This window comes from Phocoena sinus, chromosome 4, assembly GCF_008692025.1.
Source record: "Phocoena sinus isolate mPhoSin1 chromosome 4, mPhoSin1.pri, whole genome shotgun sequence".
NCBI classification, from domain to species: domain Eukaryota; kingdom Metazoa; phylum Chordata; class Mammalia; order Artiodactyla; family Phocoenidae; genus Phocoena; species Phocoena sinus.
The window spans coordinates 32049341-32075538 of record NC_045766.1 but is presented as its reverse complement, the minus strand read 5'-3'; the positions used below and the strand labels follow the sequence as shown (position 1 = coordinate 32075538).

Below are 26198 nucleotides of genomic sequence, written 5' to 3'. Positions count from 1 at the left end.
AGGCTAGACAGGTTAAGCAGCAAGAATTCAAGAAGTCCCTGTTCTGACTAGTGTTCAAGACTAACCTCTGATACTCGGCTCAGTCCAAGTTAACTCTCTCTCTCCAGAACTTAACCCCACCTGCTGGTTTGGGTTCTGTTTCAAAAGGGAAAGAATACAAGAATGATAATACTACCTACCATCTGCTTAACCAGGACCATTCCCACCATCTGGTGACCATGCTGCCTGTCACTGACACTGCCCAATTGAGAGAAGTTCACCCACCTTCCTGATGGCAAAACCACCCCAAATTTGGGTCAATTCTGATCTTTGATAACTTTTCCCCACCTTTCTCTACTGGCCTGCTTACTGAGGAAAAATAGCTTTGACAGGGAAATCATATCAATTCTTGGAGAATGGAAGATCATTGAATCACCAAGATCCTGTCCATCTCTGATTTTCATAAGCCATGCAGCTCATTCTTTGAACATACTATATTTTAAAAGAAATATGTACACCTCAATCAATTATTAATAAAAGTCATTTATTGGAGGAGCTCTTTAATCATTTACTGTCCATAATAACCCAATATAATGGAATAATGATATAATTATTAGCTTTACATATAGGTAAAGAACTGTAGCGGGGTTATGTAACTTGCCTAATATCAAACAGTTTGCAAGAAATGGAGCTAGAATTCCAATTTTTGGAAGCCTTTCTTCTAGAGTTCCCCCTGAACCCCTAAACTATGCTACTTTGCCCAGCAGTGTACATGACATCTTGATTTATTCATCATAAAAGGCATGGTTAGGGATGAGAGAGTGTCGGAGTGCAGAGAAAGCATGAGTTTTTGCTTTGTGGTTACTGTTGTTATTGCTGTTTCTTTGTGGAAAGTGTATATGTGTGTATATGTTCTTGTTTTGTTTAGTTTTCCAGTCAGACAGACTTAGGTCTGAATTCTAGTTGTATGAACTTAAGAAAGTTACATAATAGCATCAACAATTTATTGGCTATTTTCTATATGCTAGCCACTCGGCTAAGTGCTTGGCACACTCTGTCTTGTTAAATTAAATTAAATTAATTAAATCTTCATAAAAAGACAAGGAGCTCTTACTCATATTTCAGAGCGAGTGTGACTATGACTGAAAGAGGATAGTATGTAACATTTTCAAGGTCAACTAGCCAGTGATGAACATAGACCAGACTGAGTTGGGAGGATGTTTAGAAGAGAGCGCCTTGATGTCATTGGGTCATGAAAAGAGGCAGTACTGAATTTAGAAACTAACACTCACTGCCAGAATTGACAAATTATAGGACCTCTGAGTGTGGACACTGGAGCCATACAACCTGTGTTTGAATCCTTGGATTCAGTTATGACATCTTGGGCAGGTTATTCAACTTCTCTCAGCCTCAGTTTCCTAATTTGTAAAGGTAAAATAATAACACTACATACCTCCAGGTATTTTTGTGAAGAATAAATGAGAGAATTATTGTAATGGCACTGGAGGTAGTAGGTAATCAATAAATTACAATTAACGAAAGAGATAGCTTAATCTTGAACGATTCTGATGCGATAAACTTTAATTTCCACACAACAAAATGAATAATGAACAGTGTAAAACTCCCCTAAAGGATCAAAAATGTTAGTATTGGGGATCATTCCCTAGATCTGTCCCTTCTTTTAGTTGCTCAAACCAAGTGCATCTTTTCTATATGGGTACGTCTAATGAGGCTGTGAACTTTGATTTATTTGTTACAACCATGGAAATATATCATAAAAGGCTCACATTTGACATTTCTCAATGTCGTTTATAAATGTTCTGCTCATAGCCCACCAGTCTGAACAACTCTCATACTCTCCAAGAAGGGACAAGGAATAGACGGGAAACAGGAACCAGTGGGAATTGAGAGGTATGAGTCGTACGAGCTGAGTGATGGTAGAAATACTTAGGGATTGTTACAACTGGGATTAAACAGACCTTATTTTGCGAACTACCCCAAGACTTCTAAGACTTGCAGTGAATAAGTACTTCGTATTTTTTTCTAAAGTTATGTTTTACAAACTCCCGTTCCAAAACTACTCCAATCCTTAAGTATTTTTCAAATTGAACTTTCTAAAAAGAGAATTCAGAGTTTATATTCTTAGTTTTGTACACATTTTTCTCCTAGGTCCATCTTGGTTAATGAGCATCTTGGGCAACAAGCAAAGGGACTGGATTATAATTATACCTCCCCAAGAACCACATTAAAGGAGCCTAAGCATGGTCTTATTAAGTGATGATAGCTATATGGTAAAGTCAAGGAGAATTTGGATTTTGAAGTAATAATTCCAAGTCAGACAACCAGAATGCATTTAATTGATGAATATATCAAATAATTTCACACAAATATAATTATTGTATTACAGAGAATGTGCATTCTTTCCACTTTTATGATACCACAAACAAACAGGTATCTTTAAAAATACAAGTTGAGGAATTTTTAAATTTTGGAAACAATGAAAGCCAATTAAAATTTTTGCTTAGAAGCAGAAAATATACTGCCTATACTTGAACAATCTTTTCAACTCTAAGAATTTAAATTTTCAGAACAGTGCCAAATTTACATGATCATAAACTGAAATAAATGGCATGCCAGAAGTTCTATACTTTCATCAAAAATATTTTAATGATCCTTCCAATGTACTTTTCAAAATCCTAATATACTGAAAGCCACACTAAACAAGACAAGAAATAAAAAAGAAATTCTAAAGGCCTCAATCATGCTACATTGTGGAAGTGAGCCCAATGTTTATCAGCCATGCTCAGAAACTCTTAATACTGAAGAAAATCTCTTCAATTCCTAGAATCCATTCATTGCTCTGCTGACATTGGCAAATTGGCCCCTCAAATGTACTGCAAGTTTAAGAAAGAGAATCACATAGAGACAAATGCACTGGGTTAGAATTCAGTGACTTGGGTTCTGGTCTTGGCTCTGGGCTTAAGAAACTGTGAATTACTGGTCCTCTGCTTCCTTATCGCCAAAAAAGTCACTCTATTATTTATTTACTTATTACTATTACTTATTCTATTCAGCTAGCTGCTAAGATCTTCACGGTACCACTATTTTATGATATGTACATTTTCTATATGCCTTAAAAAAGTCATCACTAAACTATCAATATTACTATACTGTGTCCTGCGAAGTTACTTTCTCCATAGAACATTAAATACAATGAATACCACTAATTAATTGTGCTCCACTAAAAATATTTTTAAAGTAAGTTTAAAATTGTAAGGTAATTTTATAAATGGCCATAATAAGTTCAATCTATCATTCTGTCTTAACACTTAATTAAATCATTTTAAAATTATATATATACAAAATTTTATATATATGTAACTATATATATATGTATATATATATTCATTTCTTGTCCCAGAAGAATATAAGAATTCTAGATAAATAAAACAGGGAAAAAGCACTCTACAAGCCAACTTGAGAATAATGCAAACTCCTACCTTGAGACTGTGCCATACATTTTTTAAGAGAGTAAACACATTATAAATGTTAAGAATCAAAGTATTAAAATTTCCCTTTTCTATTTTTACATATGAAATCAATTACTCAATTTGATGTACTAGAAAGACAGCAAAACATTCCATTCACTTATGCTTCGAGGTCTAGAGGGAATAAAACTTGGATATTTGCAAGTGTAAATAAAATACTTTGTTGAACATCTTTTAGTTTTAAAAATAAGCATGCTAAAGTAAGCACTATCAAAGATAAATCTTCGTTTTCATTTTGTACAGCTATTCGTCAACATTCTTCTTTTTCATTTTTAAAACCTGTTATATTTTTGGTTATTGAGATGAAAGTGTTTCAACCTGACAGTAAGCTAATAATAGCCTTAATTCCAACCATAGGGAATCAATTAAGAGATTAAGTCCTTATTGAAAAGAAAACAAAGGGAGAAAAAAGAAGACATGAATTGATAGTAAGGCCACCAAAGATCTCATATTAGAAGAGGTGTGTTAATAACACTTCCGAGAATAACGTCTATGAATGGAGGCTGAGTAAAGAATAAAAGCTATAAATAAATACCAGTTGCCACAAAAGCTATTCATGCTGAAGAGATGATTTGGGTCGTTCACTCCGAGATGCTGCTGTGCTCCCTCCCAGCCCTCACACACACACCAACATCCCACGTGTATCTTTCATCCTGGTTTTTACATGCAAATGGAATAAAATTTTTCCCCCAAGAAATAGGGGCAGGGAAATAATCCCCTTTAAACAAAAAAACAACAAAACCTGAACTTAAATCCTAAAAGAAAAGAGACTGCTATATTTAGAATGCCAAGCAGTATTTTTGACAACGGACAATAACGTATTCTAGCACTACCATGATCTGAGCTGCCTTTCCCATTCCTTCTGAATTAACTATGGACATAGGAATTTGAGTTTGAAGAATTTGAGGATATAATCATTTCATGTTTGTTTCTGGTTTTAAACATGAATGGAGAGGTAAATAAAATACAGGCATTTGGAAAGATAAATAATTTCTAATTTATTTTTAACTGTTTCAATTCTCAGCAAGATTCTTCTGACAAGATACACAAAGCCAAAAGGTGCTTCATGAATTCCACTTCAAAGAATGGAAAAAATATTTTTAAAAATCAATTCAATGCCAAGTTTAATCTAAATAAAATCAAAGAGAAATGCGATTATCACACCAAATTCCTAAAGGAAGTGTTTTGTTTTGGCTCTATCATCAGATACAGAGTTGCCCAAGGATACTCTAGCTATGGAGTCTACGTTAAGTTAATGGCTGTAGGTTTTTTAGCTTCTAAAACAGCTTCCTAGAGAAATCAGTACCTTACCTTTACATATCTTCTGGAGAGGTTTCTTGGTGCTTTGAAAAGTCCTGAGGTCTATGTCAAACGGCCATTCTGTTGCTCCCAGGGTCTTAGGGGCTTGGAGAAATCCCAGCACCTGCTGCTACCACTGAGCGTCGAGGCTAGGAAAGCTTCAGGGTTTTGACAGCAGGATCACTGAGCCACAGCCAAAGCTTGGGAAGCCTTAACAACTGAAAGCAAGTGTAGAGGGCAACGTGGTACCCAGCACGCACAGGGCGCTCAATCGTAGCAGCAGGGGGAGGAATATTCCCGCCCTCACGAGGGTTTAGGGGCAGCCATCAGGGAACCCAAGGGTCTGTCAAAGGACAGAGCCAAGGAAGTGGAGACATGACCACACAGCACGAGACCCTAAGAGAACAAGGGAACGGGAACAACTAGCAGAGAGCTCAAGTAGCACTTGAAAAGAATCATCAAAATTCCCCGACAGAACACAAGAAGCAATGGCAAAATGCAACAAAATACATGGAGATAGGCCATACTAGCATCCCACAGACAGCCAAAAACACAGTTGAGGGGGGATATGGAGCTCTAGTTCTAGAAAGAAAAGTAAGGAAGACATATTATATAGTATGCCTACTAGATTTGAGGTTAAAAATCTAATAAGTGGCATCAAATTCCTAAATCCCATCACTATAATATTTACACTAAGATAAGGGAATTTACAAATATAAAAAGTCAGAGTGCGGATCCACAAGGCAACAGAGGTTAAAAGGCAAAGTTGTCCATTATGGGAGGAGAAAATGAAAAGACAGAGAGAAGGTTAAACGCAGTTGATTTTTAAATGGAGAAATCAATAAAACTGCTTTTTAAATACAACATATGTTTTATCAAATACATCACCTTCTATTATGATCAGATGAGGGAGACTGAAGGAATTCATGAGGTAAGAGAAGAATATGAAGAAGAAAAGGAAATGGACAAAGTGTTCAGAGATGAGTAGAGGGCCAGATGGAAAAAAGAAAAGAGAAAAAAAAGGAGGAAGAAAGAAAAATGAGATTAACTTATTAGGTTTTAATGTATTGTCAGATAACTACTCACTAAGATTCTCCTAAATCTGGGTTTCACGAGGTTCTATTTTCCATGGAGATGCTTATAGCTTGTTAACCACTATTCGCCGCTCTTCAACTTCTCACAAACCCTCAGGAACTTATCTTGAGGAGCCAGCTGAATATTAAGTAGTAAACAGCTACAAGAGACAGACCCTAAGACAATTTTGCTTTAATGAGCTGGGTAAAATCAAGCCAGGGACCAAATATAAACTCTGACAGAACTTTAATCATCCCTAATATGAATCAAAATTAAAATGACCATGCTCATTTAGGAACTGTCACTTTTTCAAGACTAGAAGCAAATTAACCATGCATAGTATTTTATATTGTTTTAGAGTTAAATGAAAAGAAACTTTACTGCCTAATGGCTATTCTGTGTGTGTAATTCTTGATTTCAGGTATTTACTTAACATATATTAAGTTCAGGTTAACTAGAACAGTAATAATAATCTATTTTACTTGCTGTCAAATAACTCAAATAACAAGTGTTGGGAAAGGTTGACTTCCATCCCTCACCTCATATACATGTGGTTATGTTATGTTGTATATATTATGTTAATAATCTATACAATAAAAGCAGCTCTTACTTGGGCAAACTTACTTATGTCCAGAAAGTCGCTATGGGTCAGATTTTTTTTTTTTTTTTTTGCGGTACGCAGGCCTCTCACTGTTGTGGCCTCTCCCGCTGCAGAGCACAGGCTCCGGACACTCAGGCTCAGCGGCCATGGCTCACGGGCCCAGCCGCTCCGCGGCATGTGGGATCTTCCCGGACCGGGGCACGAACCCGTGTCCCCTGCATCGGCAGGCAGACTCTCAACCACTGCGCCACCAGGGAAGCCCTGGGTCAGATATTTTTATAAAATGAAATAATCCTTAAACTACAAAATAGTAAGTACTGCCCAAGCAGCTAGTATTTTAAATTTGAGAGAATTGAGATTTTATAAGAGGATGAGGAATCTGAATTTCCCTTTAAAAATACTTCTACTTTATAAACGGTGCCTAAGTGTAGATGTTGGTTTGAACTAAAACTTAATTTTTTAAAACACAATCATGTCAATATGATAGGTTTGCATAATGAAAGAGGGAGTCCCTATGGTAGAAACTAAATGGAAGCTGAGCTTTCTTTTTAGTGTAATAAGTCTGACTTTAAATAATACATTAAGGATAAAGAAGATGTGGCACATATACACAATGGAATATTACTCAGCCTTAAAAAGAAATGAAATTGAGCTATTTGTAATGAGATGGATAGACCTAGAGTCTGTCATACAGAGTGAAGTAAGTCAGAAAGAAAAAGACAAATACCATATGCTAACACATATATATGGAATTTAAGGGAAAAAAATGTCATGAAGAACCTAGGGGTAAGATAGGAATAAAGACGCAGACCTACTGGAGAACGGACTTGAGGGTATGGGGAGGGGGAGGGGTGAGTTTTGATAGGGCGAGAGAGAGTCATGGACATATACACACTAACAAACGTAGTAAGGTAGATAGCTGGGGGGAAGCAGCCGCAAGGCACAGGGATATTAGCTCGGTGCTTTGTGACAGCCTGGAAGGGTGGGATGGGGAGAGCGGGAGGGAGGGAGACGCAAGAGGGAAGACATATGGGAACATATGTATATGTATAGCTGATTCACTTTGTTATAAAGCAGAAACTAACACACCATTGTAAAGCAATTATACCCCAATAAAGATGTTTAAAAAAAAATAAATAAATAAAAAATAAAATAAAAATAAATAATACATTAAAAAATCAATTACAGTTTGTTTTCTGACCTCTGTTCTCAAGCCCACTCATGAAAATCAGTTTCAACAATGTAAGCAACAAAAACTAAAACATACAAACAAAAAAATGTGGAAGAGAAGATAAGAGACTGAATTAATGTTGCCACTTGAAATGGTAGAGTCCATTCAATGATAAAGCTCTTCAGACAGAATGGTATGTCAGGATTGTCAGTGAAAATAGAAAAATCGGTACTAGCTTTTTAAAAATAAACATTACATTGCTACTAAAGTATCTTCCTAAAGTAATGAGATAATCTAAATCAGTGTTTCTCTGTTGTTAAGCATCACGAAGGGAGAAATTTTTGACAAAGGTGCTTACAACTGTATCCCTGCACCTAGTTAACCTTAACCTGGCAACATAGTAGGGGCTCAGTACATATTTACTGGCTGAACAGTGGTGCCACATGTGAAAAGGCACTCCTCAAAAGCATGGGGGTGGGAGGGGCGGGTTATAGTCAAATAGAGTTCTTAAAAATTAAAGTTAAACAGGGGTCTTCCTACACGGCTTGTCAGAACCTTTACTATGCTCCTGAAAATTCCTAAACTTGATTGTCAGCATTTTTCATGGAATACCTATTAATCATAGATTAATTATTCTAGAAAAATTTGGTCTATACCTCTATGGAAAACTTGATATTTCTGCATCTTCTAATCTTTTAATGAAAGACACAGGTGAACTATAAATTGGCACACATTCATTTCTGTTATAAATTATAAGGTGGAAGAGATACCTATGTATTTCCAATCTCATAGTAGGCTTATCACAAATGGCTGCTGCTTTGGGATAAGGAAATTTTAGAGGACAATATGTTGGAGTGAGAAAAATTGAGAGAGCTCATTCAAATTATTCGTTTTACCAATGAAGAAACTTGCTCAAGGAAACTATTATACATTGTGTTGACAGATAAATACATTAGCAATGAAGTTTCTTTATTGCTAATGTCAAAGATTCATCCTGTGCAACTATCTGACTAATATAAACAACACCTTACTAATTTGCTTACATAATTATCTTGAAAAGAATATTCCTGGCAAGAATTTGTGTATTAAATAATCTCTTAATTTAAAATTCTATACTCTATTGTGCTGAAAAAAAGGAGGGGCTCATTTAGAATTGAAAGGGAAAATAACTGCTTTCATATACTAGAAAGTTATTATTTTTTTTAATCACTGGGAGTCAAATGAAAAACAAGAATGAAGATTAAATACTGCCTGAGAAATAACATGGGAAACTATACTCCATATACTGAGATAGCTAGCAAACTTCAGGATTAGTATCTTCAAGTAGTAAAGCTGGAAATAAATATGTTTATTTATGGAACATACACAGGATCACAGATCAGGTCACCAGTGTTAAAACTATGATTCCTTTCTAAAACAATGTTCTGATATTCAGATTTATCAGATGCCATTTTCCCATAGACGCCACCTCAATCCTTGACAGAGCGAACCTGCCCAAAAGGTATCTTAGTAAACTGGCTCCCCAGTTGCCTTATTCACTCACCAGCATCCATTAGCCAACTCCAGGCTTTATCTTCAATAGATAAGATACGGCTTCTTCTTGCCATGGTGCCATGAAAAGGATCCAGAAGGTTCCCTTAAACACATTTCCTGAGTGACTGCTGCAGCACCAAGAGTAAAGGATATGCCAGGTCAGCCTCTTTTCCTTCCCAGCAATATTAGCAGCAGCAGCAGCAGCAGAAGCTGGAGCAGACCGTTGAGACCCAACTCCTTGCAGGATGCTAGCCAAAGCACTCTTGTATACTCTACACCTAGACAGACTTTGCCCGTATGTTTGCACCTTCCCCACAGTGTGTCAAAACAGGTGTTTTCCTGTGATCATGCTTTAAGTCTGCTCCCCAAACAAGGTGATAAATATACTGTCACTATGACATTCTAAGTTTCTAATTCTATGGAAAACACATTCTTAAAGATTTACTTTATCATAAGGAAGCCTGGATGAATCCTTTTTAAATTTTCATTCACCTTTCCCACTCCTAAGAAGCAGGTAGACTGCCCTAAAATTTCCTGTTAATGAAAACACGGATGTTACCACATGAAACAAATGCCATCATGCAATTTTGGTCATTTCTTGCATAATATTCTATCTGCCTTCCTGGCACAGAATCACGTTTTACAAATGCTAATGTTTTCATAATCTTTACAACACTCCCAACAGATGGTGAAATATCAGGTCTCATGAACTTTATTTTACAGAAGCAATGTCTTTTCTGCCTCTATCTCTGAGTTGCTTTTCTTCCCAGTGGTGTCCACTTAATGAGTGGCTAGAATATGGCTGGACAAAGAGAAGGTAACATCACTAACAAAGCATTTACTTTACTTAACCGATTCATCCAGAGCTCAAATCCTACAGGTTAAAAAAAGCATCTACAGATTTTTAAAAAAAATCTAAACAGTCCAACAAAGGATAAGTGAAAACCAGATTATTATTTTCCTAACAATTAGAAAATAATTATAAACTCCAAGGCATGTGTTCTCTGCACAGTAGAAAATAACAATTCTCATTAGCAAAACTGAAACCCTACATACACAGATTCTGAGTATACCATGTTGCTCGTGTACTAATACTTCATGTGTTCACTTCAACATCAAAATAAAAGTCAGAACAGTAGTTAACACATATCACATACTCAAGTAGTGCCAGGCACTCAGTACTTTACATGTGTTATCCCGTTTAATCTTCACAGCAACTGCAGATCAGGTATTATTTACGGTCCCATTTTGCAAATGAGAAAACTGAGGCTCAGTCAAGTTATGTCACAAGTTTAAGGTCACAGGGCTCGAAAATGATTTGAACCCAGGTTGTACAGTTCCAGACCTGGAGCTCTTAAACATCTTGTTAAAACTGCAGCATCAGTTCTGGTTTTCGTTTATTTCTGTACTGCAAGTTTACCTAAACAGCTAATATGTATACAGTACTTATTGTGTGCCCTAAAATTCCGTAAGTCCTTTGCATGTATTAATTTCGACAAGATTCAAAACAAGCCAGTGAGGTAAATACACTCCTATTTAGTGGGGTAAGAATGTTATTAAGGAAGTCGCCAAAGCTCATTGGACTACTAAGCAACAAATGTAAACTTCGGATCCAGGGAATGCAGCTCCTGAAATTGTGGTTTTGTGGTTTTGTGCCTACGCCTACCCTCTACTGCCTCCTGAAAGCTGACTGCATGTTAGATGAAAGGGGATAAGAAATGTCAGGTCTGGCCAGAACCCTGGTGGAAGGAGGATGTGCTATCCCGTCTCTTTTCAAAAACATATGTATAAAGTACATGAGCTTATACAAGACACAATTCTATCATTTTCCTTCATTATGCTTACTAACTTAAGGAATTAGCAGATATTTTATGTGATTCTCAGATTTTAAAAAGTCAAGGACAAATTCGGCTTTCACATTTTATTCCAAAGATTTATTCCAATCTTCAGAGGCACTAACAGGACAGTAACATTATTATCATCACAGTGTCAGTCATTCTGTTTTGGGGAATTACCATTGCTGACGGTCATATTTATATTTTATTCCCATCATTGGCAAATAAATGTAATTATGTGCAGGGCCAAGACAATAACTGTGAGCTTAGAGGAAGCTTCAGAAATCCAAGGTTCATCCCTTGAGATGATGGCTGCAATCAACCTTGGGCCAAGACACTTGCTTGAATATTCAGCAGCTGAAATGACCTTCTTTGAATTAGCTCTTAAGGACACAAAGCCATCTGGGGAATGTCAGACAACTCAAATCAAGCACCTAGGGTCCCAAGTCTAAGTCTGAAAAACCAATGAAGAATACTGAGACCAAGCGATTTCTTTAATTTGGCAGCAAAGCCTAACTCTCAGGATGAATTCTGGCTAGCTTTAGCTTTTTCGGCTTTAACCTGACATAAATTACCATAAGAATCCATGAAAAGTTCAGAGAGAAAATACAGTTATGGTAAAGGTGTCTACCCTCCGTCAGAATTTAGCCACCAGCTGTAAGAAATGCAGCCATTTGGCGACATTCAGCAGAGAGAAATTTACATCCCCACGTGGCATAGCTTGAGGGGATGCATTGGAGTCTGTTTACTCTCAATTATTTTTACAATCAAAAGTTTCCACAGAAGGAAGATGACAATTCTTTACCCCATTTCTAGACAACTACCTTCTCTGTAGAATTCCTTGGGAAGTGGTATTACATACTGTACCCGCATAAGCTTGATTTACGCTTTGGCTGACACCAAGATTTAAATTTATCTCAGTGTCCAATGTTAACACTGAATTAACACAAAAGCTATTCAAAAAATTTTCAAAAACACATTCTGGGGCTTCCCTGGTGGCGCAGTGATTGAGAGTCCGCCTGCCGATGCAGGGGACACGGGTTCATGCCCCGGTCCAGGAAGATCCCACATGCTTGTGTACCGCAAAAAAAAAAAAAAAAAAAAAAAAACACATTCTGGAATTTTTTGGGTGAGAAAAAAAAATTCCATAGCCTCTTACATAAGGCAGAGCATAACAAATGATTTTATGACCTTGGCACTACTAAGTGATAGACTAGGAAGATCATGACTCGTTTATGAAATTGTCCAAATTTTATATAAGCATATATATGTATATATTCATTGTTTGACTTATCTATTGAAGTTACAGTTCTTGCTGTTATGACGCTGTAATTAAAAACATAGAAATATGATTCTGATCTTTTTTTTTTTTCCCCCCCCAGTACGCGGGCCTCTCACTGTTGTGGCCTCTCCCGCTGCGGACCACAGGCTCCGGACACGCAGGCTCAGCGGTCATGGCTCACGGGCCCAGCCGCTCCGCAGCATGCGGGATCTTCCCAGACCGGGGCACGAACCCGTGTCCCTTGCATCGGCAGGCGGACTCTCAACCACTACGCCACCAGGGAAGCCCTGATTCTGATCATTCTAACACATTACTTTTAGAAAGGTATCAGTCAAGAGACATTATATTTGTAGATGAATAAATTAACTGCTTCTTATTCATCAACTCCTACTGGGTCTACTCTCTTTTATTTAATTCCTTGAACTTGGCTTTATCTGCAAAGAAATATGTTAATAAGCATCAACTCTAGCCCGTTCACAGATCAGAACAGGAGGAGTTGCAGTGAGCTTCCCGGCTTCTTCTGGAAACTAAACAATGCACCAACTGTAACCAATCCTTAACTAAGTCGGCTAGATATGAACTGGTGACCTAAAAGTGAAAAGCTTTAATTGTGCATTACAAATTTCTGAGTCATTTTGTCCTCACAACTTTATGCTTTAAATAAACCTAAATGCTGGGTAAAGAAAATCTACAAGTATGACTTAGTGTTTCCAAACCAGGAAAAGGAAGGACTTTCAGTGTTTGAGATAAGGTTTGTTTTCTGGAGTTTGGAAAATAAACATTTCCTATGCAGTTATGCCTGGGAGGGTGTGTGTGTGTGTGTGTGTGTGTGTGTGTGTGTGTGTAGTGTCTACATTTGTGTGGGTAAGGGTGGAGAGGGGGAGAGAGGGAGGAGAGAAGAGAAAGGTAGAGAGGAGAGAGGGAGAAACAGAGAGAACTTTTTAGCAGTATTTGGTGTTCATGCAAACTGGTTATTTTGTGCTGGAATTAGAATTTACCTCAGGAAGTATGTGCACATGTGCCATGAAAATATTGCAATTTATCATAAAATCAACAGGAAATGCTTACCTGACTGTATAACGCATTTCTATGAATGCAATGATACAGAATATGTCCCATATAGTTGCACAAAATTCTCTCATAGGAGAATAAGCAAATTTTGTCCTGATGCCGTGCTTATATAACCTTAGAGATATCTACTTTCTCAGTAATTTTTATGTAATTTATTGCTTACTGTAGTTACTAAGGAATGGCCAAGGGAAGTAATAGTGTCATATTTGTCAAGTATAGATACATTTGTAACCTATCATATGACATTTTAAGTATCAAGGCATCAGTAAGAGCTTCTACTGCAATTGTACATCTTCCCATGTGTTAGCTGGTTAGTTGGAAATGCGTCACACAAGCCTGTGCTCAATATAAGGATACAGGATTAAAATTAGAAAAACAAAATGCCACTTCCGGGTCTGTGTCTACCAGTTCACTTAATCCTCATTACACAACTCTGAGGCAGGTATATTATTATTCCCCTTTGACAGGTGAGAACACTCCGAGAGGCTGAAAAATGTGTCCAGCAAAAGCTGTTCCATGAATGCCCCTAATAGAAATTAGGGATTAATAGGATTTCACCAACACACACACACACACGCACGCACACACACACACACGCACGCACACACACACACACGCACGCGCACACACGTGGTTGCCTGTTTTCTGTTATAGGGACTGTTATATATATTTCATTTGATATATAGAGTTAAAATTTATACTTTCGAGAATTTATAGAAATAATTCTTAAAGTATTTGGAGATTGCTACTCCTTCAGTTTACTGTTTACTTCAGATAAGTAAATATATAAGTGAAAACTATTTCAAACCAAGTAGCTTACATATTTTAATATGTCCAGAATGCTTTTATTTTGCCCAACACTTGAGAACAGTAGAACATTTGTTTGTTTTAAAAGAAAGCCATTTTCTTTATGCACTTGGACAGTGCTGTCTGACCTAAGCCAAGTCAGCTCAGCCAAGGAGTAAACATCATTCTTTTATTTCTACAGGGTTCTCTTAATCCCTAACAGAAAAATTTCCCCACTTGTGCTTTTGTTTGCTGTTAACATAAAGACTATATGTTGTAATACATGAGACCAGTATCATCCCTTTTTTTTTTAAAGCCCAGTTTCGCCCTCTAACGAGCTCCTGTTTGTTATCACTGGTACTTCCAGTTCCACCTTCCTGTTTAAAATATTTCTTCCCCCGCTCCCCACTTTTTTTTTTCCTTCCAGAAATGACTAATCTTCCTGTTATTCTACTCTGTCCATTTTTCCCCTGGTATTCTTTTCATGTTGCGTAACATTTAATTTTCACCAACTCCTTTTAGAAGTTTACTACTATATCCTTGTTGCTAGCCTTCCATTTTCTACAGATTAAAACAGTCAATACTTATGGATGAGCACACTTTTTGGTCAACTCTCGTGCTATTCAGATTAAGCTATTTCCTCAAGTCAGAAATGCAACTATTCTTTCAATTGACATAATATAAACAGCAATTTTGATCTTCAAAGTCAAGTCAGCTTAATCCTCAGTTACCAGATATCACAATTAAAGGGCTTAGTTTTTTGTTTCCTTTCAAATTTCCTGATAAGGTAGGTGCTAGAAAGCAAACCTAATATCACTGCTTTTAAAAATCTCTTGCCTCCCCGCACTTCTCCATAACATCATAAAACACATTAGCATAGACTCATAAGCAGAATGTAATATTTCTCTATCTTTCTGATTTTCAACTGCAAAAACTACTTTTAATGATATGCCAGGAATCTGCCTTTTACCCTAATTTCAAATAATCGTAACAGCTATCTCATACTGTCTGAACATGAGTGAAAGAGTAGATCTGAGAAGAGTTTTAGAATTACAATGGTCATTTAAATAATATAATCTAAAATTTTACAACATTAGTATCACATGTCTAACAAAACAATATAAATTATAGCCTCAGGTTTACGTAATACATTTTTCTGGTGAATTCAACATTATGTCATATTCACTATCTCACAGTCACAGAATCCCTTAGAGAAAGGAGTGTTCTACTAGTCCCATTTACACTAGCTATTCATACAAGAAGATGTTCACAAAGCTTTAGAAGTTGTATGTTTTCTAAAATGCAAAAATGCCTTAAAAAATCCTGACAAACCACATTTTAATTATAGGAGATAAAGACAGCCAAAAAATGTCACCCTCGGTTCCTGAAAATAGAAGTCAAATTAAGTTCAAATATTTGCTTATATTAAAATAGCACAGGATCTTACCACTCACTTTTGTCTTGGGGAGGTCCCCATTATTCCCTCTTCTTACCTTTCCAAATAATAAAAATTAAAACTTCCTCATTTGTCACATACAGTGCCCTGTATGGAAATACTTCATTTTTCTTTGGGTCAGCAGTCACAACTTAACTTTGAAATCTCTTTATTGTTCCTATTTTAGACACCAGGGCCAGGGTCTCTAAAATCAGCTAAAAATATTGTTCATTAAAATGCATAAATAGGACACCAAATATGATAGTAAGCAGAAACAGATTCATATACGTGTTTATTTTTTTTAATCATATCATATTATGAGTAGAAGAAAAACCCAAAGTATATATTCTGTGAAAAAGCAGGGCTAGTGTCTACACCCCTAGTAGCTAGCCTAGCACATTGTTACCAGAGAAAAAGATGATCAATACGTATCTTCTGAGTGAACAGATTCGATCATACAGAGGTATATTTATGGTAAACAAAAAAGGAGGGAAAGGGAACTTTCCATGGGAAGTAATGTTATCAAAATGCATTCATCAAAAAAAAAAAGATTAGGAGAAATAACCCAAAGAATTTCCTCAAGGGAAATTTTGTAAAAATCTGTTAGAATCCTTTGAATAACTATACTATAACTATATTTAGATCTTATATTAGAAGTTAATGTCTGATTCTGAAAATTGGTAAATAAAAAATCATGCAGTTTCTCCATCTTTTTGCTATAAACTGTATTGTGGAGTTGCCAATTAGATACTGAGGAAAAGCTCTTTACGGAAAAATTTCAGATAATAAATGCAGCAGGAATAATAGAGATAAAAGTCACCGTTTTGCAATCCCTAACAAAATCATGGCGCTATGAAATGATCGACAATGGACTGAAACCACTGGATCCAATTTTGATGGAGAACTTTATAGGAATTGGCTCAGGCTCACCTGAACTTACTGATAGATTTCAGCATCACTAGAAGTGGAGAGAAATGAAATTATTCCCTCCTGATGGGATGCAATTGGAAGTACAGAGCCCCATCTGGGAAGTATTCTCACCAAATAACAGTAAGTAGCACTAAAATTAAACTCAATTCTAGCTTTAATTTCTAGTCTACAGAAAATAAGGGTGATAGAGGAACAAGCTAAATGATACTACAGGGAAGCAATTAGCTAAATTCAGAATCTCAGATGTTCTCCAGGACAACGACCTGATTTTTTCAACTAATAAGGACATGGGGGGGAAGAAGCAGGAATTATCATAGATTAAAAGAATCTTAAAAGACATAAAATCCAAATAGATGTTGTTTAGATGCACATCTGACAATTTTATTTAGATGGTCATTTGAGCAATCTACCTGTAAAAAAGATGTGCTGTGACAACTGGGAAAAGTTGAATGTAAAGTGGGAATTAAGTGAATTAATGACCATATGACCCAGCAATCCCACTACTGGGCATACACCCAGAAAAAAACATAATTCAAAAAGACACATGCACCCCAATGTTCGTTGCAGTACTGTTTACGATAGCCGGGTCATGGAAGCAACCTAAATGCCCATTGACAGACGAATAGATAAAGAAGATGTGGTACATATATACAGTGGAATATTACTCAGCCATAAAAAGGAACAAAATTGGGTCATTTGTACAGACGTGGATGGACCTAGAGACTGTCATACAGAGTGAAGTAAGTCAGAAAGAGAAAAACAAATATCATATATTAATGCATATATGTGGAACCTAGAAAAATGGTACAGATGAACCGGTTTGCAGGGCAGAAACAGAGACAAAGATGTAGAGAACAAACGTATGGACACCAAGGGGGGAAAGCGGTGGTGGGGGTGGGGGGATGAATTGGGAGATTGGGATTGACATGTATACACTGATGTGTATAAAATGGATGACTAATAAGAACCTGCTGTGTAAAAAAATAAATAAAATTCAGATATAAAAAAAGAAACAAAAAAAGTGATATAATGAAATTATTGTCAATACTGATAGATTTGGAAATAGAGTTATACTTAAAACAAGTTATATTTAAAACAAGTTCTTAACACATAAAGTTCCTACATACATATAAGCAAACTGATAGGACAGGATGTCTGAGATTTGCTTTAAAATACATCAGGAACAAAAGGTATGTGGAAAGTAATATGTGAAACAAGATGGACAAATGTTCACAGAATGTTCACATGGATACATCCATAGAAAATGCAGATTGATACATACACAGAAGTTGTTACAGTATTTCTCTAACTTTGTGTATATTTAAAAATTACCACAATAATTTTTTAAAGCTACAAAAAGAAAAAAAAGTTAAGCAGAAGAGAACGAGTTGTTACTGTCTAGAAGAATAACCAAAACTTTCTCTTATATTTTTAACTCAGAGTCACAAAACCTGGTTGACAAGCTAGGCTTTGCTTCTCCAAATCTGATCTGGCTGACCTAACTCAATTCATTTATTTATATCTGTGAACATAAATATCTGTATCTGTAGCAGGGAAAAAAATGATCTTTCCTACTTCAAGATCATGTATATATGAAAATAACTTGTAGACTTAATTTATATCTATACAAATATAGATATCATTATTAAAATGCTTCCTTGTTCACCTTCATGTCACATGTGTATATTATCATCTCTTCAACCAAGTAATAAGGTCTTTATGAGCAAAGCCTCTAGCTTATTTCTTCAACCAACAACCATTTGATCTTTTTCTATGGGGTCTACTATGTAACAAGTATTTCACTAAATGACGAGAACACAAAGGTGGTTAAGTCACAGGCCATGGACTCAAATCCAGAGAGGGAGGGAGATGCATAATTATGATTGATGTGCCAAAGACAGTTACAGAGATATGAATTGGGCGCACTACAGAAACGAGGAGGCAGGACAATAGGATGGCCAGGGCTGGAGTGAGGAGAAGCTTCCTAGAGGAGGTCATGTCTAAACTAAACCTAAATATGAAAAAAGTCTGCAAAACTCATATAGGAAGAAAAAAGTTCTCAGCAGAAAGAAACAACACAAACAAAAATAGAGGACATTAAGTTGGAAGAGCAAAAGAGGAAGGCTTTTACCACAGGGCACTATGGCTAACACTCATTGTTAGAGGCACTGAGTCTCAATCAATGACCCACTGGACTCAGAAAAATGTTAAGTACTTAGTAAGGGATCAATAAATATCTATTAATTAAAGTACAGAGAGATAAATGGTAACACTACTTGAGTGCTCATTGTGCATCAGGCATTTTGCTAATATACTGAGATAAGTGTACTTCTTACTCAACCTCACATCAGTCCCAGGGTGGGTACTGTTACTATCCCTCTCATACAGATAAGGACACTGGGGCACAGAAAGGCTAAGTAACGTGCCCAGTCACTCAACTGGCAAGTGGTATAGAAAGAAAAAATCTGGAAATAAATAAAACAGCAGAGAAAGAAAATATCTGGAAATAAAATTCTACATGGATATTCCATATGGTCAAACAATTTTTTAAAAAAGAAGAGACAATTCTATAAACAGTGGGTGCTGCTAAGTGTTTAAGAAGTAGCTCTCTGGGGAGGGAATTGTAGCATTTGCCAATTTCCACAGTGTAAATCCTCCTACCATGGCCAATTTTAAGCTGCCAATACGACATCACTTAACCTGGAGTTGGGAACAGGTCTTATGTAAGCCAGTCCCAGCACTCCATTGGCTGCAGCTTTCAACAAGCTATACAGGTAGAGAGTTAAATTAACAGGCTAATCATATGACCAGGAGGTAACAAGTAAATCAAAGAAAAGGTGCCACTGCTAACTCTGCTATTTACAGGACTCTCGTATATAAGGAACAGACAATTTATATTTGAAATTATTGAGTTCCTAAGGAGTATAATGAAACATATGAAAGGCAATGAGGATAAACACGTAATTCATAGAGGTTCCTCAAGGAAACATACATTTTATATGAATGACAGAGTTGACATTAAAAAAAAGTATTCCTTCTATGTGATTAATGAACAGTAATTAGTAAGTGATTCCCTGCTAAACTATTCCTCCCTCAGGGAGCACACAAGAGGATTTATTTCTAACTAGAGAAGTGGAAAAATGAAAGCACAGTTTAAGGAAACTATTTGATTTGGGTCAGCAACAGTCATTGCAACCAAAAGGAGGGGCGGAGGATTATTTTTGCATACCCTGTGCCTTGCAAGCTACCTATCATATAAAAGGGGTTGAATGATACTGATAAGGAAGGAGGAAAAAAGCCAGTCCCTCACAGATCTAGATCTAGATCCAGACAGATATTTCTATACACAGGTATGTGTATAAAAGGGAGTCCAAATTATTAATATTACTGTATGTACACCACTGCTTTGAAAACATTCCTTGAGGTTATCTATTTAACAAAGCATTGACTAAATAAGCATAGTTAGGTGAATTTTATATTTATATAAAAGACAGTTCGAATTATTAATGTTTATATATTGATCCTATCTCCTTATAAAGTTCCTTTATCATTTAACAACAGTGTCCAATAAATAAATATATCTAGATAAATTATAAATGAAATATAAAATCTATTTTTCACGCAGAATGCAAATATAATGCTAAAGAAAAGCAGCTGGTGATTAGCAAAGCAAAAAAGATAAATTCTACACAAATCTGTTTAGAGGTCTACCAACCTTAAACCAGTATGTCCCCTTTTTTTGGCATGTGGCATGTTACTGAATCTGGCTCTTATGAATCCGCAGCCTATCTATTAGTTAACAGACTCCTGACTTAAATAGACTCCCTAGAAAAAACTGCAATTCATCAGTACTGTCTTTTGCTATTTAATACATTTGCAAAACAAAGGCAAAAGATGCTTCTGAGCCTTGTTAGAGTCTATATAGGTTGCTTTCTGATGTTCTTCTTGTCTCAATAGTAGGTCCCAGGCATCTTTTATTGGGTCAATTTAACTATTAATTTCTACTCATAATGCTTATCAACATCAGAAAAACATCACTTTTTCAGTCCACTGCCTTAGGGCAGAAAAATTCACAGAATAAGTGATTAAAAATGAAAAAAAATCAATCAGCAACACTGTTATCTAATACATAAAATAACTCCAATAACCAATTTTGTTACTTAACTAAATTGACATTTTTCAGCCCAGTTAGGAGACTGGCATGAGACTACGGGTGTATATTTTTATCTTTGTGATATCACAATTAGTTGAGAAGTGAAAATTCAAGTCAAGTGATTTTAGTGTTCTACATACAATGCTAGTTTTCATTTCCCTTCAAAGAGATGACTGTGTCAATGTTTAATGAAATGTGTGGTCTAATTTACAACTGTAATGACTATAATTAGCTTAATTGTCTTTTGAATCTTAAGGGTGGGGCAAGGAAGGTTGTGGCATGGGTCAGGAGCTACTAGTTCAGCTGCTATTCTGCATTTCGTCCCATTTTAAAGTCAATGCAAGTAAAGTAATATTTATTGGAAGCTGACCATGTGTCAGTCAGGCCTATGGGTAGGCACTGGAGGTTCTAATAACTAAGGAATAGTCTCCGCTTTCAAAAAGCTTCCAGACAGAGGATGTGTAGGTCAAAACCTAACTAAAATGGTTTATCTATTTTAGGAGTATGACAGAGTTCTAAATTATCTCTCCTGTCACTGCATTTTTATGCAGTAAAATCACCTAGGAAGTAATGTGTGTGTTTTCATATTTCCGTGCCATGGTAATACTACCTGGCTTACTAGAATCATACCTAAAACCAGAATGAATAGGCTTTAAGTTAGGGATTAAGCGATTGTTCCTGGTGATACTCGTTCCTGGTAAAATCTGATCTGTCCAGATTTACAAAAAAAAAACTCAAGATAAAACAAATATCACCATCTCTTCCAATTAGTTTAAAAGTAGATCCAACTACGTGTTCTTGTGAAATTAACATGTTACTGTGTGTTATACAAATAAGAAGCAAGACTTGAAATATAGATTTACTGATTTAAAAAAAAAAAAAAAAAAGCTACTTAATGTTTTGGTGATGAAGCATGGCACACCAGGCTCAATCGGCTGTCTCTTGAGCATTTTACTTACTTCCCAACTTGCAAGATTAGGAAATCAAACTAGCCTCATAATCATCAACAAATACAGTAAATGTAGTACAAAGGTGTTCTCTTTTGAGCACCATATGAAGAGGCTCACTGATGAAGACAGTAAGTATCGCTTATGCCACAGGAAGATACTCTACAGAGCCCGTATCTCTTTAAGATTATTATCAAGGCCTTACCTTCCGTGAAAGCACACTTTGCAGAAAAGCATGCAAAATCTAAAAAAAAAATGGGTCAGCAGAACTTAGTCTCCAAGGAGACAACATTTACAAATTGTGAAGCTCCTTGAAGAGGGCCACTATGTCTCAGGAAGTGACTGTTTAAGTGGAGACTGTAGCATTTGTTACCAGCTACATAATTACTCCACTCCACTCTAACCCTAAATGAGCCTGAAGTACTAAATTTTTAATCCCTCCTAATGATTCTCTTCAAAGTGGATAAATGTAGGTTTCTCCTCAAATACTTAATTGCTAGGACGACTGGCATCAACATAATCTGGATTGTTTTTGACTCTCCAGAACTTTTTTTTCAATAGCTCGTCACACAGCTCCTAAAAGAACTGTTAGAGGGAAGAAATAATGAGCAAGGTAATAAGTGGTAGGGCCTAGGCATTTATACTTTTTGGAAGCTTGGACTCTCTTTTCTTCTTCAGGTTTAAGATATGCAACACTGTACAGGTTTCACACTGGGAAGTCAAAAAAATTTTTTTCCCTAAAATTGGAGTGTGGAGAAATTTAAGTGCAACAGAGATACATGATCTCCAGACAAATAACCTGTGTCTTCGTTACTGTTATTAGTTCTACAATAAAAACAACAGTAGTTATAGTTGCAGTCTGGATCCCAGAATGTTCCCCTCACAATAAACACCAACGCTAATCAATGCTTTTCTCAATATTCTCAGCAGAGTGAAAGAAAAAGGAAAAACAAAACACCGATGATGTTGCTACCCTGGTAGTATTGCTTCTCCCCATTGAACATTTGAAGAATAAATACTCTTCTACCTAAGCGTGATACTTTCCCAACAAAGCACTCTTACTAACAGTGAGTTAATATTGTTACAAAAATAACTGTGTATTGTGCCACTGCCCCGACCAATTATCACTCCCCTCTGAGACATGGGCTATCTATACAGCCACCGCTATCAGGAAGCCTGACCAGGTCCCTATGTGCTGCCTGCACAAGATAACATACAAAACATGGCAGGACAGCAAATAAAGGCCTGTTCCAGAGATTTCCATCAATAGAACATAAACAGTCCACCACAGTGTCAGAGAAATTTAACTGCAAGAGTCCTACTATAAATGAAGGGTGCTGGATTCCTTAGAGAAATAGTTTATGAATATTTATATGTCACTACCCAACAAATGTCCTATTACATGAAAAAAAATTCTCTAACAAATTTGAAAGCACATAAAATCTCACAATTATCGATCATGGTCAGGAAGAAACATTGCTTTCAATTCAATGAACACTGAATGCCAAGGACATTCAAAACACCATACATAGAGAGGTGATGAATGTAAGCCTCCCATTCTTAAGGAGCTTACAAAATAGTGGGAAAAAGAAACATGAAAAATGAACTATAAAATCAGGTATAATGTGATTTATTCTGTAATACATAAAATGGTAGGAAAATGTAGAGAAGAAAAGTTATTCATGAAGTATGTCTCATCTGATAATCACTGTATAATGAGGGCCTCTTATGAGTAAGAGCACAGAGAGAGAACTAATAACTCATCTGTCAACTGCAACCACAGGTTGACTTTAGATGCAAGTTTAGTCAAAAAAAAAAAAAAAAAAAGGATTCTGCAAAAATCAATTGGCTAGGGCTTCCCTGGTGGTGCAGTGGTTGAGAGTCCGCCTGCCGATGAAGGGGACATGGGTTCATGCCCCGGTCTGGGAAGATCCCACATGCCGCAGAGCAGCTCGGCCCGTGAGCCATGGCCGCTGAGCCTGCGCGTCCGGAGCCTGTGCTCCGCAACGGGAGAGGCCACAACAGTGAGAGGCCCGCGTACCGCAAAAAAAAAAAAAAAAATCAATTGGCTATACAGAATATAAAATACAGGATATTGTGTGTTTTATTATAATTTTAAATTGTGTCCTATACATCCTTTTATTAGTAAATTTTGTTATAAACTTACGTATACTTTTTTTTTGGAGAGCCTACTATTAAACCTCAAAACACTATAAACTTTTAATGCCACCAGTAATCAAGGCATCACAATAGCCAAGAAAGTTAAGGACCTTAATGGCAGTGAATAGCACCAACTCAACCTTAATTAATAGCAGTTATCATCAACCAAGTGTGTCATATGTTATTTTCATAAGGTGAAGACAGCATATTCCAGTTTTTGCTGTGACCTATGACCTGTCATATTTAAGCGTCCTGCCAATCTCAGGATCTTTACAAATATGATTAAGCTCTAACCTCACCAGTGGCTCCTCAGTTTCCTAATCTATAAAGCGAATGGATTGCATGACGTCATTTCTAAAGACTCTTCTAACTGCAATCCCAAGAATCTACGGATCACTGGAGTTCAATGCTGAAAGTGATGAAGGAACATAAAGTATCTCTAAATATCATGCAAAACCCTTGAACATTCCATGAACAATCTTTTAAAACGCAAAGACTACCCAAATCTTGAATTTAAGCAAGAAAAAGTTTTTTTTCAAGGAAAAACCTAGCACCTGAAGTTTTCATTCTTGAAATTCTTATAAAGCTTTAATTGTAGTGGAAGCTTGACTACTCAGTGATTTGCCTCTACAAGTGTTACTCTGGTAAAAGCTTAACCTAAGTGGAACCCCAGATGAATCCTGATTTTCTTTCAAGTTACTTCAAAAATGCTAGAAACACTTCCAACATTAAAAACAAAAATAAGGGGGGCTTCCCTGGTGGCGCAGTGGTTGAGAGTCCGCCTGCCGATGCAGGGGACACGGGTTCGTGCCCCGGTCCGGGAAGATCCCACATGCCGCGGAGCGGCTGGGCCCGTGAGCCACGGCCGCTGAGCCTGCGCGTCCGGAGCCTGTGATCCGCAACGGGAGAGGCCACAACAGTGAGAGGTCCGCGTACCGCAAAAAATAAATAAATAAATAAGGCTAGTAGGTTACGTTCCAAATTTTAAATATTAACCTGATACTGAGAAATCATAATAATCAAGGGTACTTAACTAGCCAGGATATTACAATTTGAAAGCTGGCAACCATCTGTGAATGACCATAGAGTGTCTTTTTTTTTTTTTTAAGCTGTATTGATTGTATTTCTATTCTTCAAATTGACACAATAGCTACTCATGGCTTAGAAATGAGATTTGCAGCCTGTCCTTCCAAAGATCTATGCAGTAATGGTAAACCCAGTAGTTGGAATCCATCAAGCTCACACTGAGCACTGTCACTGGCAGAAAAGTTGCTGCTGGACAATGCATCTTTTCAAACCACCTGGAATAGAATCTATAAATCCACAAACAAATGATTTTCCATCGATCAAGTCCTATTTTCATTCACATGCAGTTTAGAACCACACAGTGGAATACATTTGTAGCAACCTGATAAACCTAAAACATTGAATCTTTAAGTTTATGATGACGCAGTTTTATATGTGCTGATGGAATTAAAAAAAAAAAAAAAGGTTCAAAAAACAGAACGGCCAACGTGCTGCCAAGGTGATGGGAGTTAAAGTACGTAATGGTGTTAAATAATTTCCTGTCGAATTTCAAGACCCACATTCATTAAATAATTGGAAATGTATGAAACAGAATCCTTTTAAGGAGTTTTGTCATAAGATAAACACATCTTAGTGATCCAATCACTTCCAGAATGCTGGCAACTTGAGATTTCATTTTTCTTCCAACAGTGACCTGTTTTTCTCTAGAACAGTTACTAAGAAAAATATTTTTCAGCTAGTCATAAGAATGACTTCCTTAGAAGCCCTTTCCTTTGTACTATTAAACAGTCTGGAAAATTGCTTGCTTGACTCATTCATGCTGTCAAAATATACTACAGGCTAAGGCTGACCATCAGTTTTCCCTGTTTCCTAGAACAACACATATAATTTATGCATGAAGTTCTAAAGTAATGGCATCTGGAGTTTTAGCATCACTTTCATGTATTGATAGTTTATAAAACTATATCCACCCAGGCTAGTCTAATCATTTGCTGTGCCTGAGGCTGCCCCTAATGCAAGAAAAGTTTCGTTCATTTAAATCCACGATCAGTCAGAAATTCAAAGAGAAGATATTAGAATTATTTGGAGATTACTCTATTTGCAGTTGCTTGGAGATAATGAGATGAAATAAAATATGCAAAATATGAAATTCTTTACAAAAATAATTATGAGGTCAACCAGGTCATCACTGGAGCTCCACATTTGTTGATATACATTATAAGAATCTTAAAAGTAACACTTATTCTTTTACCAACTGTCTATTTTATTATAATTAATAGAGGAGATACAGCAAAATGGAAGATACGTAGCAAAAAGGAACCCTGCTAATTACAATCCATTTTTTTTAGGGAACAGAAGTCATAGCGA

At 36.5% G+C, this 26198-nt stretch overlaps 1 protein-coding gene across 40 annotated transcripts in view; it reads right to left on the bottom strand.

The window, feature by feature from the left end:
• Positions 1 to 26198, bottom strand: part of MBNL1 (muscleblind like splicing regulator 1) — a 203428-nt gene that overhangs the window by 104155 nt on the left and 73075 nt on the right. For 5 of the 40 annotated variants that reach the window (XM_032629627.1, XM_032629648.1, XM_032629628.1 and 2 more), the window contains exon 2: positions 9216 to 9333. The exons of 32 other annotated variants lie outside the window; for them this stretch is intronic. In XM_032629627.1, the coding sequence (XP_032485518.1) occupies positions 9216 to 9221 (6 nt within the window). In that variant the 5' untranslated portion in view covers positions 9222 to 9333. Of the gene's footprint in view, positions 1 to 4838; positions 5505 to 5714; positions 5741 to 9215; positions 9334 to 26198 lie in introns of all 40 variants that reach the window. 3 more of the 40 variants (XM_032629636.1, XM_032629637.1, XM_032629639.1) reach the window with 3 other exon arrangements.